This window comes from Phasianus colchicus, chromosome 16 (assembly GCF_987193195.1).
Source record: "Phasianus colchicus chromosome 16, bPhaCol1.hap1.1, whole genome shotgun sequence".
Lineage (NCBI taxonomy): Eukaryota > Metazoa > Chordata > Aves > Galliformes > Phasianidae > Phasianus > Phasianus colchicus.
This window is the reverse complement of record NC_143451.1, coordinates 9,509,992-9,524,596: the sequence shown is the minus strand read 5'-3', so window position 1 is coordinate 9,524,596 and position 14,605 is coordinate 9,509,992. Positions and strand designations below refer to the sequence as shown.

General features: G+C 52.9%; 1 protein-coding gene across 1 annotated transcript; it reads right to left on the bottom strand.

The window, feature by feature from the left end:
* Window positions 1-3,918: 3,918 nt before the first annotated feature.
* On the bottom strand, window positions 3,919-14,360 carry SCNN1G (sodium channel epithelial 1 subunit gamma). Its single transcript, XM_031606667.2, has 13 exons — window positions 14,272-14,360; window positions 13,718-14,036; window positions 12,708-13,002; window positions 12,093-12,286; window positions 11,062-11,165; window positions 10,486-10,649; window positions 7,667-7,765; window positions 6,466-6,583; window positions 6,271-6,349; window positions 6,136-6,193; window positions 5,837-5,898; window positions 5,582-5,657; window positions 3,919-5,370 (listed from the first exon to the last, which is right to left on the bottom strand). Exons 1-13 carry the CDS (start codon window positions 14,297-14,299, stop codon window positions 4,981-4,983), a joined length of 1,986 nt encoding a protein of 661 aa, XP_031462527.1. The 5' UTR covers window positions 14,300-14,360; the 3' UTR covers window positions 3,919-4,980.
* Between the last annotated feature and the right edge of the window lie 245 nt (window positions 14,361-14,605).

Genomic DNA, 14,605 nt, shown 5'->3' with positions numbered 1-14,605 from the left:
ACAAGAACACCTCCTGCCGTGAGGTCAGACGTGGAATGCAGGATCGTATTTAAGCAGTGTTTTCAGGTGAAGCCAGAACGAACAGGTTTGGTAGTGAACACCAGCACTCACCCGGCCTCCATCCTGTCAAAATAATCGCCCTTCTATTGCTGCTGATCTCCCCACAAAACAACATCTGCTAGCAGCACTAGCAGCCCTGATGTTGAGCACAGAGCAGGCTGTGTTTGTTCCATGGTTTGAGCACAGCCAGTGATGGAGGTGACCTTGAGTTTTGCTCGGCCTGCTGTCGTGTCTCCTGCTTGCTTTCTGAGAAAGTTTACTTCATAAGCAGAAACCTGCTGCTAAAAACACAGCTGGGAGGCAGGCGGCAGTGCCCCCACGCCATGGCATTGTGCTCCTGCTCTGTGTGGCAGGGCGTGATGCACTGCTGGTGGCTGCTAAACACAGCTGGGAAATGGGATCCGGGGACAATCCGTGCTGGAAGCATCAGCTGGCCTTGGCTGTGTCTGGGAAGGTGAAAATGTTGGAATGATAATGGTATAAAGAAGGTTGCAAAGGCTTCTGGGGTGGCTTCTAGGTTGAGGTAAGGATAAAGAAGTGCAGAGCTGCTCACATCAGAGCCTGAGTTGGAGCATCTGGGACATGAACTGGAACCCCTCAAAGCTGCTGGGTGGGACCCATGTCAGCCATGGACAGGGCACACAAGTCTGTAACTGCCTCCATTACCCATGTCATGCTGTGCTGCTCCTGGCTGAGCGCTGCCCTGCACAGGGGGTGGGTGCAACTCCACAGGGTTCCCCTGCTTCTGCTGTGCCCACAGTGCCCATAGTGCCACCTCTGGGGCCATCAGATGGGGTCACAGCGCTGCACCCTGAGGACACTGACCTCCCACTGTGACCTCTGGCAAGGAGATGGGAAAGCAATAGCAAGTGCTGCAGGTGCTGTAGTTTGTTACTGTGCATTCGTTTGAGTGGCCCCAGGCTGCACACCCCCCCCAGCTTGGCACAGCGCTGCCGGTGCACGGCACAGGGGCTGCTTGGTGGCAGCAGACAGGAGCTGCAGGTTGCTGTGTAACACTGCTCACTTCTGCATTGGTCACTTCTAGCCGTGTGCCTATGGGACCAGGGGGGCAGCACTGCCCGCACTGCCCTCACCCTCGTGTCCCTCACTGCCCGTGGAAATGGCATCACCTGTTCCTACACATGGTGCAAAGAGGCTAATTCAGCACTTTAATCGCTTGTTTTATCAGGTGCCCTTTCAGAAACAACGCCATTACTAAACAAAATAATGCAGCGAGTAATTTAGTTTCAGCCCGTAAAGTTGCAGTCAAAAGATACTGAGCATCCGACCTGCCGAGCTGTTACACGGGCAATCGCTGCGTATAAAACCTTTTAACTAATCTCTGTTTGCGTTACAAAGATCAGGCAGTAAAATGGAGCCTGGTGAGGTTTACAGCCGGATCGCTGCCCACGGGGCTGCCGGGCCGTCCCCATGCACTGCGCTGTGCGGCACCGAGGGACAGGAGGGGGAATGGGGGGGGGGTGAGGGTGGGAAGGTGCTGTGATGGGGCAGAGATGTGATGGGGAGATGGGGTGATAAAGTGATGGGGCATCGGGGTCACTGCCAGGGCTGCTGGGGTGTGGTTTCCATGCACACCCTTTCCACGCACACCCCCTGATTTGGGGAGCTCCAACCATGCTGTTTGATTCAGAACGTGAGAGGGGGCAAACCTTATTTCAGTGCAAACTGACTGGTGAATGAACCTCAACCCACGGCTACACACATCTTTGTGCCTTAGAACTGCCAGCACTCGGACAATTTATCACAGGTGGAGATGTGATGGGGAATCAGCTGCAGCTATTTGCTTTTTCTGCCATAAAATTTTAGCAGAAAAATTAACTTGGTCGCGACTGTGCGGAGCTGCTGAGGCACAGCCCATAATACTATGCTATAGAGGGGGAGTGCTGCAGAGGGCCCCAGGGCACTGCTTTATGATCCTTTCCCATGCTCTGGGGACAATATGTAAAATATTTTGTGACCAATGAACTTTTATAACGAGAAGGAGACCGAGGGATGATTGCTCGCCGCAATTATCTCAAGGAACTCGTTGTACCTTTCAGGATTGATTATGTAAACTTGGGTGAGAAGGTCTTAAAATATAACAGAGGAAGAACTGTAGCAATATTGCCCTATGAAAACACCGTGATTCATGGTGACTCTGAGCGGCAGCGGGCTTTAGCCGTGCTTCACAGCGATTGCATCTTCCGCTGGGACCGCAGCGTGCTTTTAGTTTCAGATGAGTTAATGCAGTGAATGCGGACGTTTTTCCATCTCTGGGAGTATACCTGGGGAAAAGAATGAGGACAAAGACACAGCGGAATGGTCATGTCTCGGGATGCTGCATGAGGCTGGGCTTCCGCAGCCAGCTGGGAATCCCCAGGTCTGATTTGGGTTTCACAGATTGACTGGAAGGCACCAACACACAGACCGTGATGCAGGAGAGGACAGAACGCCCGAACACACCATCCATGGGCCCGGAGCAGGGCTGTTTTCATGTTTGCAGCTCCAGCTGTGTTGCAAGCAGGCTGGGAGCAGAGTGAGTCCCAGCTCAGCTCTGAGCTGAAGCATGATCTCAGCGTGAGCCAGGGGAAGCGCCGCATTAGCAAGAAACTCGCCGCGCTGCATTCCGTGGTGCTCCGCGCACGGCACAGCGCAGTGCCGGCCAGCAACCGTGCCATGCCGTGGTGCTCGGAGCGCCGGGTGGGACAGAGCCGGGTGGGACAGAGCATGCCCCATGTCCTACATCCGCGTCCATGTCCCGTATCTACGTCCCGTGTCCTGTGTCTGTCCCATGTCTGCTGTCCCTTGCTCACGTTCATGTCCCTTGTCTCCTGTCTCATGTCCTGCGTCAGTGTCCGTGCCCACATCCATGTCTCCCATCCCGTGTCTCTTGTCCCTATGTCCATATCCACATCCCCTATCTCACGTCTGGTGTCCCACATCCCCTGTCCCATATCCATGTTCATATCCATATCCCCTGCTTGTTGCTGTGGTCCAGCTGCCCTGGCCAGGTGCCCTCTGCCCTCTGTGCTCTCTGTGCTGTGTGCCAGCATCCCTGTTCTTAACCAAGGGTTGCTCAGGGTTCAGTCACAGTGCCCTGCAGGCGGTGGGGTTACGGGGCTGTGCTCCGTATGGGGCAAAGCACCACATTGTGGCTGTTATCTGCTCTGGCAACATTTCATTACAATTTTCTGGGTCAGGATGAGTAAGTTCATGTCCTGAAAAAATTAAAGGTGAACAAGAAAGGCAATGCACATCTGTTCCTGCTGTGTCACAGGTGGGGGCTGAGCCCAAAGGCCTTTCCCATAGGCACGTGCCAGAGATGCCTTTCCCCAGCCCCAGCCATTTACATTAATGAGGCATTCATCCCTCAAACCTGTTTGTGGCCCACTGCGATGTCACCACATGAAAGGGGACTCTCGGGTACCATCCACCCTATGGATGCTGCACAGCCATGTTGGTGGCACCAACAGGAGTGCAGAACGACCCTTGGATGTAAGGAAGAAGTTGTTCACACTGAGGGCAGTGAGACAGCAGCACAGTGTGGTCAGGGCAGCATCCATGTCCCAGTGCAACAGCACAGGGCAGAGCTGCCCCTGCTCCCTGCATGAAACACAACCTCACAGCCCCCATGCAGACCTGTGGGCACAGCAGTGTGGGGCTGCTCCCCCAGAGCATCTCCCATGGGGTCCATTTCCCCATTACTGTGAATGGGGCAGGTCCTGGTGAAAGGGACACTCGGGGCTGGTTTAATGGGGTGGGGGCTGGGGGAGAGGGAAGGGGAAAAGGAGGAAAAAAAAAAAAAGTAGGGAGCATTTATTCAAAAATATATCTTTATTTTTTTTAGTTTATCGGCTATTTAAATAATCCAGTTAAAATATATTTTATTGCACATGAAAGAACCTTTCTGGATTCTCTCTTTCCTATATAAAATAAGTTCATCTAGAGAGAAAAAGCAAGAGAGGGACTCCTGTACACACACATGCATGCACACTTGCACATTCACTACTCAATACCACAGCAGCCAACCTCCTGCAGGCTGCTCCTGCACATCGAACAGCTGCAGGCAGTGGGAATGGGCTGCAGTGGGCACTGCAGGAGCAGGAGTCAGGCAGGAGCACACAGCAAGGCAGCTAGAGGCCAGGGAGGGGAAGCTGCAGCCCAGAGCAGGGCACACACAGAGGCTGGGCAGTGCCAGCGGCTGCTCTAAGGTGTGTAATAGTGCCTCAAACCATGTTAACTGGAAGAAGCTTGCGGGATACACCATTCATTACTGCAATCTGAATTTGATTTCATGCCCTTTTCAGGTGATTATTTTGGGATGACTGAGGTCCTCCGATTCAAGCTGTGAGTAACTCGCTCTGCACGCACATCTGTGACTGTCCTAACTTTTCATCCCAGAATAACACCTTTGGAATCAGGATCCTAATCAAAATCCACCTCGAGAACCTTCCTCCTATTCACCGTGTGCTCTTTCCAAACCTCTGTGTTTCCCCTTCCTGCATTCCTGAAAGCCTGGGGTTTTTCCCCCAAGTCAAGCCACACAGCAGAGAGCAATTAGTGTTGATAGTCAGTGTGGCATCAATCTTCTACTATGGAGTAACTCCTGTCCACAAATGACGGGGTGCGTGAAGCTGGTTGCTAAGGCAAGTCCTCCTGGCTCAGTGCTGCATCCTGCTCCAACCACCTCCTGCAGTAATTAACTGGGGAATTGGTGTTGTTTGAAGTTCCTAATGTCTCTAAGCCCTCGGCTTTTGTGTCTGAGCTTTGCTCAGAGAGGCTCTGACCGCAAGATCCATCCCTGAATAAGGGTCTGACCCAACAGCCCTTCAGTGCTCGCTGGGTGCGCACCTCTCATCCTGACACAGGGCAGGGGCATCCACCTCCAACCCAGGCACCTGGATGAGGGGTGAAGAGGCATCAGTGCTGCTCAGCCTCCAGCGTGTCGGGGAGCTGCTCCGTGAAGGCGGTCTCCAACCGCAAAGTGCTGTAGTTTGGGGGGGGAGTCCTGGGCAGGTGGCCCTCCTGGGGCACCGGCAGGCGCAGGGCAGTGTTGAAGGTGGGCAGGTCCTCATCGATGCAGGTCGGGTTGTCGTGACCCTGCTGCTCCGCGTCGCCCACCTCGGGGGGTTTGCCCGTCCTGTCCCTTTTCCGGTGGTTCCACCACTTCTTTGCTTTCTGCCATTGGCGCCGCATGACAATGGAGAACGAATCGATGAAGAAGACCTCGATGATCTCGATGACGCAGACAACCGAGCAGCTCATCCACAGGCCCAGCTGCCCGCCGAAGTTGGACAGAAGGATGACGAGCTGGGGGACAGGAGGACACAGAGTCAAAGGACACCTGCTGCAGGGATGCCATGCCGTGCCCAGGGCTTGCAGGCAGCCCCCCCGCCTGCCACACTGCTCAGGGCAGCCTGGAAAGATGGGCAGGGCAGGGCAGGATGGGACCCCCCCATGGCCAGGTGACAGCCCCCAGCCTGCAGGAGGAAGGTGGCACAGCCCTTGTGCTCCCACTCACTGTGTTGGCAGGGTTCTCTGAGATGAAGCGCTCATTCAGGTCTTTGTAGAACACCATGAGGTTCGCAAGGTCCGTTCTGAGAAGGGGATTGGTAAAACAATAACATGAAACATACTGAAAAACTATGCCAATAACCAGTTGGACCAGTAGGGCTGGGCTGCTCTAAGGGAGCTTTTCCCCCAATTGCCATCATTAAGGCTGCTGAGATCGTATCTGAGCTTGAGGTGCAAGCTAGAAACAGAAATGGCAACTTACTTGTTCAGCTTCTTGTTGATTTTCTGTCCTTTGTCCCAGGAGAGTACTCGAAGCATCCAGTCCTGGAAATAAACACAGAAAATAGTGCTACGGCTGTATGCACTCGTGCAGAGATTCACTAGAAAGGCTCCACACCTCCTGGGACCAGCTTGGACTCCAGAAACAGATGTTTGGATGAGTCAGCTGTCCCACGGGGACATGAGCCAAACTCCAGCTTAACAGCAGACATACACCCCAGACCCCACCTTGGGGTCTGTTAGCAAACTGAGCTGTCACGACTGTGCAGAACAGGAACTGACCTCAGATGCAGTGGAGGGCCACTGGGCAATGCTGGTGGTGAGCGCCCACTCCTTGAAGCTGCAGGGAAAGGCAGAAAGTGAGTGGTGAGCCTGCGCCCACGCACCTCCACACCTCCTGCCTCTGGCAGGACTCACCTGCAAGCATCCTTGCAGATCTGCTGGCAGCCCAGCTGCTCCTTCACAAACTTCTCGTGCAATCTGTAGTAGCAGTACACTGCAAGAAAGGAACATGATGGGTATTTGAAAAGCTGGAAAGAAAAGCAATGATCTTTTGCTGGAATGGGGCTAACAGGGTGCAGGTGGCCCCTGTGGCCATCTCCTGGCACTTACTCCAGTTGGGGTTCTTCTTGTAGTTGCAGTACTCCGCCCCATTGGGCAGCGGCTGCGCGTACTGGGCACAGCCACAGGACTCCACCATGGCTTTCTGGAAGCAGGAGTGCAGGCAAATCTGGGAAGAAAAAACACACTGTGCCTCAGAAATACAGACTGCTGCCCTGTGTTTGTGTAGCACTGCCCCTCAGCACCGCCCTGCTCCTGACAGCAGCAATAGAATGAGAACCCCAGGCTCTGCCAGCAGTGAGCACAAGCTGAGCAGGAGCTCTGCAGGTTGTGATGTAGTGCAAAAACAGGAATGTAATCACTGTGAGGGGAGATGCTTCCTTCCCTCACAGCCCTGCAGTTTTTCCCATGGCCAGGGAGGTTTTCAATGGCACCCAGTCTGTGGAATCACAATGTGGTGGGTGAAAATGTTCACGACTCTGATTTGTGTTGGTGCAAATTTGGAAATCAAAAATTGGAAAGAGCACTGGAGGCAGTTTGATGCTGAACTGCTTCACGAGTTGGAGTAAGCATGATCTGAGCTTTGCTTCTAGAACTCTGGGTGATATCTTTTTTACCCAATCCCAGGTCACTTGAGCTTTGAGTTCTGGTGAAGAACTGTTATTAAAAACCTGAGATAACATCTGTGTGATCCTGCCTGGCACAGCAGATTTCAGGTATAGTACACATAAAACAAAAACCCAGCCTACGCACAGGGTTTGCAGAAGGCAGCAGCTAATACAGTTATCATTCTTCAGTTGTTCTGACACTATCCAAGAAGACCCAATTACAGAAACCATGCAAAATTAGTGGAAACTTACTCTGCAAACAAACATTCTGCTATCTGGATACTGATTAGATGGTATCTGTTATTCTTGGAGTCCTAAAGGTCACAATTTCTGGCTTCAAGGGTTACTAAGCTGCAACATTTACTTGGCCAATATTTTCCAGTCTCACATTGCTTGAAAATTGCCTAATGAGCTCATGTTCCCTCTTTATCTAACAAGGTGCCTAAGGGAACTTCAAACATCAACCACTTAGGAATAAAACTTGGATTCAAAAAAGTGCTGTGGCATTTTACATTGGTGATTAAAAGCAGTGACCCTGTGCATGTACTGTTAACAATCTCAGATCTGAACTACAGAATACTGTTCAGCTTTTCATGAAGGTAATTTTCAAGCAATTGATAAAAACAAATGCAATAGAGATTTACCTGGAGGGAGTAGCTCTTGTTATAGAGGTTTTCTACAGGTATATCAGCACCAGTCTCTGTGCAATCACTGTAGGGTTTGCTCAGCTTGCGGGACCGTGTCTGAGAATAGGAAAAGAACAATCTCAAGTTCTGGGCATCACAGAATGCACAGCATTTAGCAGCAGTTCATTGGGATTCTAAGACCTGAAGTGATGGGAAAGGTTGGAACAGCATCTTTACTTTCTGTCATCTCAAATGATTATAAAGGGGTTTTTGATTTGTAATGCTCATTTCCCAAAAGTGCCCTAGCTGGGCTCTCTCTGGTGTCTCTCTGTACCACCTCTGCAGGGGTGCTGTGGTGAATCACTGTAACAGTGAATGGCTTCTGTAGAAAATCCTCACACCAGGTTTCTCTCCCTGCAGGGTCCCAGGGACCATACATCACTCATCCTGAGGAGAAGGCCCCAGGGCTGCACAGCCCCGTGCTGCACTGAGCTGCTCCTGCCCTGTGGGGAGTGGCACTTCAGGCTCCACCAGTGCTCAACAGCACCTCTCCAACATCACTCCAAGTGAAATGTTTGTGTCGCCCTCAGCACCGTTTCCACGAACTGCTCTGACCCTTCTGTTGATTGCTCGCAGCTTTCCCTGTTCTGCAGTCTCTGCCCAGAGAAAAGAGCTCTGCAGTGCCACGTGCTGTGCTCACATGTGACTTGGATCCCTCACATTCACCAGACCCCATCCAGGTAACACCACTGCTTCCTGCAGCCCTTGCCTCCCCCAACCCCATATTCCCACTGTCTTCCTGCTGACATTATCCACTTTACGGCAAAGAAAGCGGCCTGAAATGACAAGAAACAATGCATGCTTCAGAATCCATTCACTTGTCAGTGTGAACGGAGTTTGAATCAGTGGCTGAGCCTTCAAAGGACCCATTTTGTAGGAAGTGACAGATGCTGCCTACCTCTGAGGCACTGACTGCAGACCAGCGGGTTCCCGAGGCCACGCCTGGCACCAAGCATCACCCCTCTTTCTCACTGCAGGAATGCCAACTCTGCAAGCATGGACTTGGCAACAGAAAGCCCTGGCGTGCCACTGCAAGTTGCTGCTTTTAGAAATATGTTCAAAACTCTCTTTGCAGGGATACAGAAACTTGGGACTTCAGCATTACAGACAACCTGATGCCTCAGAGGGTACTCTCTGGCAGATGATAGATTCTTCGTACAGATTTTTCTTTTTGTCATGGCTTATACCCCTGCAAAAGCATACTTCATTCAGGCACTGAAATAATTTCCAAACTAAACATTTACCTGAAGTACTGAAACTCCTACCAAACAATGCCTTGTTTGCATTCCTAACATCTTGGAATATTTTTAGAGGGAGGGCGGTCCTAGTACCCAGCAGAAATACATGAGCCATAGCCCAGACACTGATGTCTGCATTTGATAAATGGCCCTGGTCATGCTCAGGCCTACAGAGCAGTGCTGTGTGTGGCACATGGCTGCTGTGTCCTCCTTCACACTCTTGGATGTGGGGACATGGCTGAGCCAGCAGTTTGGCTGCAGCCTGCTGGGCCAGCTCCCTGCAGCCCTGCTTGGCTGCAGCACTGCTCACCTCTCTGCAGCCCTGCTTATCTCCCTGCAGACCTGCTTGGCTGCAGCCCTGCGCTTGCCTCCCTATTTCCCTGCAGCACCACACTCTCTAGGATCAGGCTGCTGCTTTGGGTCCAGACACCAAGTCCAGCTTCTATTTCAGCTGATACTTTTAGGATGTAATCAGACCAAATCTTCATGCCAAATCTTTTGAACGCAGCTACCAGGATGTGTTCAGTCTTGTTTTTTATGCTATGTGCAATAGCCCAAACGTACTGTGCCAGGGAACTTTTACAGTAAATACTGATGCTCCATCTGCAATGACTTTCTCCCATGCAGTGCATGAGTTATAGAAGAAATACAGTTTGGCAAGAGCTTGCCTCCTTTCATTCTCATTTTGATGTTTCCCGTTTGCTTTCTGGTTTTCAGGCAGTTTATCCCTGCTGGTTCCACCAAGCAGCTGGTGCCCGTTTTCCAGTCCTAACTATCTGTACATTTTAAAACCATCAACTCTGTCCTTAATGCCTTTTGTAATGCAGGGAGTATCTTGATCTGGCACACCCAGGGGCATACAAGGGCAGGCTGATCAGTTTGACCCATCAGTGATGAAAGGGCAGAGCTAAAAGGCTCCCCTAACAGCCCATCCACATGAAAGGGGAATGCCTGGCTCTGCTGACAGCACTGCTCTATGCGGGAAGGAGCCCCGTGGGTCAGGTGTCTGCGCTGAGCTCACTGGGGAAATCTGTGAAATCTGGGGTGAAGGCAGAACCACTGCCACCAAGGTTTACTTTGCAGCTGGGACAGCAAGAAACCAAACAAAACAAGATGTGCACCCTCCAAACTGCTGTGGTTTGGTCATCCCACAGATCTGGCCCTAAAGCAGGCTGCCACCACCCCGCTCAGCCTCTGCTGACCCTGCAGCCATACTGGGTGTTTGGTTGCCCAGGGCTGTGGCTGTGAGCTCTGCAGTGAAAACAACAAAAACCCTGGAAAGCCAAAGAGATAGAGAAAAGGAAGGGCAAAGCAAATCCCCAGGAGTGGCAGCTTTATGAAGACCTGATCTTTGACCTGCACTAAGGAGAACTTTGCTCAGAAAAGTGCTGTCAGGATTTTCCTGGGGGCACTTCAGCTGTACAGATGGGGTACCAGCTGCCTCCACAGCTGTGGCTGTGTTTGAACACCGTCTCAGCTCACATTTACATCTGTTTCATGGAAATAGTGCTGTGCACCTTGAACCTTGAGGACACTCACAAAGTGCATCCCTATGGAGGTGGCCGCCGCCGTCTCAATTTCTGTGCCAATGTCCTCAATGAAGGGATATTCATCTTGGTCGTGGACAATGATCTTGGCTCCTGTTGACGTCACCAGGAAAGGATTGTAGTCTGCTTCGTCGATGTACAGAACAACCTGCAGCCCTGAAGGACAGAGAATCAGGGGCTGCGTTATACCAGAGCCAGAGCCCACTTGTTCTGAGCAGGATGGGCAGCAGTGTGCTGAGCCTTAAGTGCAGTTTAAGAACCAAGTGATGCCTCTGTTGTGCTAGACAGCAAGTTGTGGCCCTGCACAGCCCCAAGTACAACAAACAGACGGTGTCTCCTCGGAAGGAGCAGAAATTACTTTAAGTTATATAACCGGGAAGCAGTAATTTCAGATTGGAAAACATTAGTGATGCAATGATATTATCTTTGTATTCTCTGGCAACAGTTTACACTAGTTCAAACAAGCACTTCCCCAATCAGGCTGCACATCTAGAGCCAACACATCAGTCACCCTCCAGCAGGATCCAGTTTGCTGAGCAGCATGCTGACAGCTCTGCCAGCTCCTTACCGTACTCACTGCCGCCGGTGGAGGTGCTCAGCACCGTCCCGTTCTCCCCACTGTTGAAGGTGTAGCAGTTGCCATGCAGGGGGTGATGGAAACGGGTGAAGTGCCTGAGAAATCAAACATTGTTACATTGCCCCCTCTGCAGTTTTAACCGTCTCTGGCAGAAACTCAGCAGGTTTGGATGTTGCTTTGGCAGAGACAGAGCAGGATTGGATTTTTCTTTTTTCTTAAAAATGCTTCCCCTTCCCCACCCTCCCCTTCCTTAATATCTTGAAACTACACGGAAACATGACCTGGTTTAACAGCACCAGGAAATTAAAAGTTTTGGAGGTTTTCAGGGGGGAGTGGGGACTCAGAATAACTGAGCTAGCAGGAAAGGGGCAGTGGAGGGCAGAGTCCTTTTTCATCCAACAGCCTAGTGTCTATAGGGACACAGACCTTCACTTTGCAGGAAAGATGCCACAGCCACTGCCATGTCACACCCTCGTGATTCAAGCACGTTCATGTTTTTCCTGAGAATCTCCCCTCCCACTCAAGCAAACGCTGTAATTCCAAGAAAATATTACATACTTGCATGATCACAGACACAAGCAATGTGCTTCCAGAAAAGATTCAGCAATGCCTGCTGAGCACAGCCAGCTTTGCACATGGCAGTGGGAAAACTGCCAAAGCCATGTACAAGTGCAATTCTATCCTGATGGCTGCACCTGGGAGCTCTGCTGTTGTCCCCAGCATTGAGGGATGTTTTCACTGCTGCCAGGGCACACAGCAATTGCACTGCAGTAATTGTAAGCAGGTGGACCTGATTACGTCCAAAACAATTATGTCCAACTAATCCAGTTTTATCTGAAACGTGGACAGCAGAAACTAGGATAAATAAAACTAAAGACCGTAACTGAAGTTCCTTAATACGTGAAAGTTTCCTTTCATTTAGAAGTGGAAGTGGTTCTTACTGGAATTCAGCAAACACCAAACATTAAATTTCTCTGTACTATACACTTACACTTGGAAATAAGCTGTTAACTGGCACTGACCTTTTGTCACAAGATAGGCCATCAAAAAAACATGTCAGTAGAAGGTCATCAGCAGAATAACTCAATTCTTCTTTCGTCTCCAAGGGAATCTGTGCCATGATGTTCATGTAATGCAGCTTGTACCATTCTTGGATAGCATTAACACCAGAACTGAATGTATAAAGTGCACAGTCACTGCTGTTGTTTGCATCGCACTGACAATTACAAAGGGGAAGAAGATTTCAGATGGAAAGAAATGACATGTTCTATCAAGTATGCCTGGTATACTTGATATTATTTCTTTCAATAATAATCACGTGACATTACAGTGGCAGCAAGTGACAAAAGGGCACCAAAGACCTTTCATCTGGGGCGGAACTGTTTGACCAAATGTTTCAGGCCCACAGGAATGGCATTAGGTCTATGTTGGCTGTACTTCACTGTTGACATTTCTATTCCAAAGAGTTGGAGGTGGGTATGCAGGCCACCATGGAGGCACAGCAGAATGGGTAAAAGAGCAGACAGAGCTTTAATTGCTGCCATTAAACAAGCAATAGATCTGTCCAGTGGGATACCTGCCCCAGCCCCTTTGCCATCCCACAAGGAACGAGCCGGCCAGGGAAGGATGGCACTCACCAATTGGAAGCCGATGATATCATTTGAATCTCCAGAGTTCACTATGGACGAGTCCTTGTGGAAGACGCTGCCCTCCACTTTCCTCTTCCGCCCGCTGTGGAGGTCGATGGCGGTCCTGAAGGAGTTCTCTAACCTCAGCAGTGGGATCTGCCTTGAGAACAGGCTCCCGGTGCCGTTCCAGTTGCCCGCTGCCCGCCTCACCTTGGACTTGCCCTCTGAGAATCCATAGAACGTCTCCAATGCTTTTTTTGTCTCTTTGTCCAACTCAGACAAATAATCTTTCATCGAACTGTACCTGCATTGGAGAAAACGTGAGAAATCACATCGTTCACCTCATCTTCCACCCAGTTAGACCCATCTGCACCACAAATCCCATCACTCAGGAACACTCTTTGTCACATAGATTTTCTGCAACCCCGCTAAGTTAAATCAGCATGGGTAGGGGGAGTGAAGGGAAAGGACCATCAGGAGGATGCTGACCGTGGAGAAACCTCCCCAGGGTGCTGAGCTGCTAGAGGGATTGCAGGCAGACCAAGGAGCAGCACAGGTGGGGACACAACCCGCACAGGTAACCAAACGGCACCCGTGGAATGTGGGGGGGGGGGGACCTGGGGGAAGCCGGCAGTGGAACGGACCTCGGCAGAAAGCATGGCACGGCAGGAAAAAAGCACTGCTGATTGAAAAAGGCAGAGCATCCCGCGAGGGATGGAAAAGGTGACAGAGGAAGGACAGCTGCTCCCTTCGCAGTTCTCAGGAGACGGCTCTGCTTGTAATGCCAGTCTTGGGAAAAGGTTATCTGACCGGAGCCGCAGAGCAGAGCGGACCGCCTCCAGCACAAAGCCGCCCGGAGCGGAGGCTCAGCGTGCAGCGGGAGGGCCGGGAACGGAGCGCGGGGCGCGGAGCGTCGGCGCCGGGCGGGCGCGTCGCTCAGCGCTGCTGGAGGACCGCAAAGGGACGGGACGCGGGACGCGAGGAGCCGGGGGATGCGGGACCCCCAGCGCCGGCCTTACTTGTAGGGGTTGATGTTGCAGATGGTGACGGCGGGGAAGGGCAGCTTCTGGAACTGCACGGTGACGGACACGGACGCGCTGTAGTAGTTCAAGAGGAGCTCGGCGCACTGCCAGAGGATCAGCCCCACGGCGCTCAGCGTCAGCAGGATCCAGATGAACCTGCGCAACCGCCCGCGGGACACCACGATGCGGCGGCAGCCGTGCGTGTTGGTGTTGAGGCAGTACCAGCGCATCAGCTCGCGCAGCGTGGGCGCCTGCGGGCCGCGCACCGGCAGCGTCTTCTTGATGCGGGCGGTGATCTTCTTCCCGGGGGCCATGGCTGCGGGCGGAGCGGGGCCGTGAGCCGAGGGCGGCCGCGTGGGAGCGGAGCGGGACGGCGCGCCCCGTCCCAGCCAGCCCCGCTCCTCGGGCTCGGCGCTCCGCCGCGCACAGCCGCGATCCGACGCTCCCGCCCGCCGCGGCGTTAACCCAGCGCCTCCCGCTCCCGCCCCGTTTAATGCCGTCAAACGGCGTTTCTTTCCCGAGAAAACCGCATCGCCCCCCGCGCCCCTCACCTCGCCCGTCCGGGCCCGACGGGGCCATGCTGCTCCCGGCCCCGGCGCCGCTCGGATGGCGCTGCGGGCTCCCGCCCCGGCACTACCCCGCCGCCCGCCCCCGGCCCGCCCCGGCCCGCCCCCGCCGCGCTCCGCGGGCGCCGAGCGCCGCCAGCCGGCGGGGGGGTGGAGACCCGGCGCGCGCGGGGCCCGCCTCGCCCTCAGTAAAGGTGGCGGCGGCGGCGCGGCGTCAGCCCGAAGCGGGGATGGCGGCGCGGTCACGTGACGCCGCGCCCCGCCCCGCCCGCCGCATGGCGGCGCCGTGAGGCGGCTGCGGGCCGCGCGCGGAGCGGGC

Coding starts and splice junctions, on each gene's coding strand:
- SCNN1G (XM_031606667.2), bottom strand. CDS start 14,299: ATGGCCCCGTCGGGCCCGGACGGGCGAG. Junction 6,584..7,666: donor ACAAGAGCTACTCCCTCCAG/GTAAATCTCTAT, acceptor TTTTCTTCCCAG/ATTTGCCTGCACTCCTGCTT. Junction 5,658..5,836: donor ATCAACAAGAAGCTGAACAA/GTAAGTTGCCAT, acceptor TCCCCTTCTCAG/AACGGACCTTGCGAACCTCA.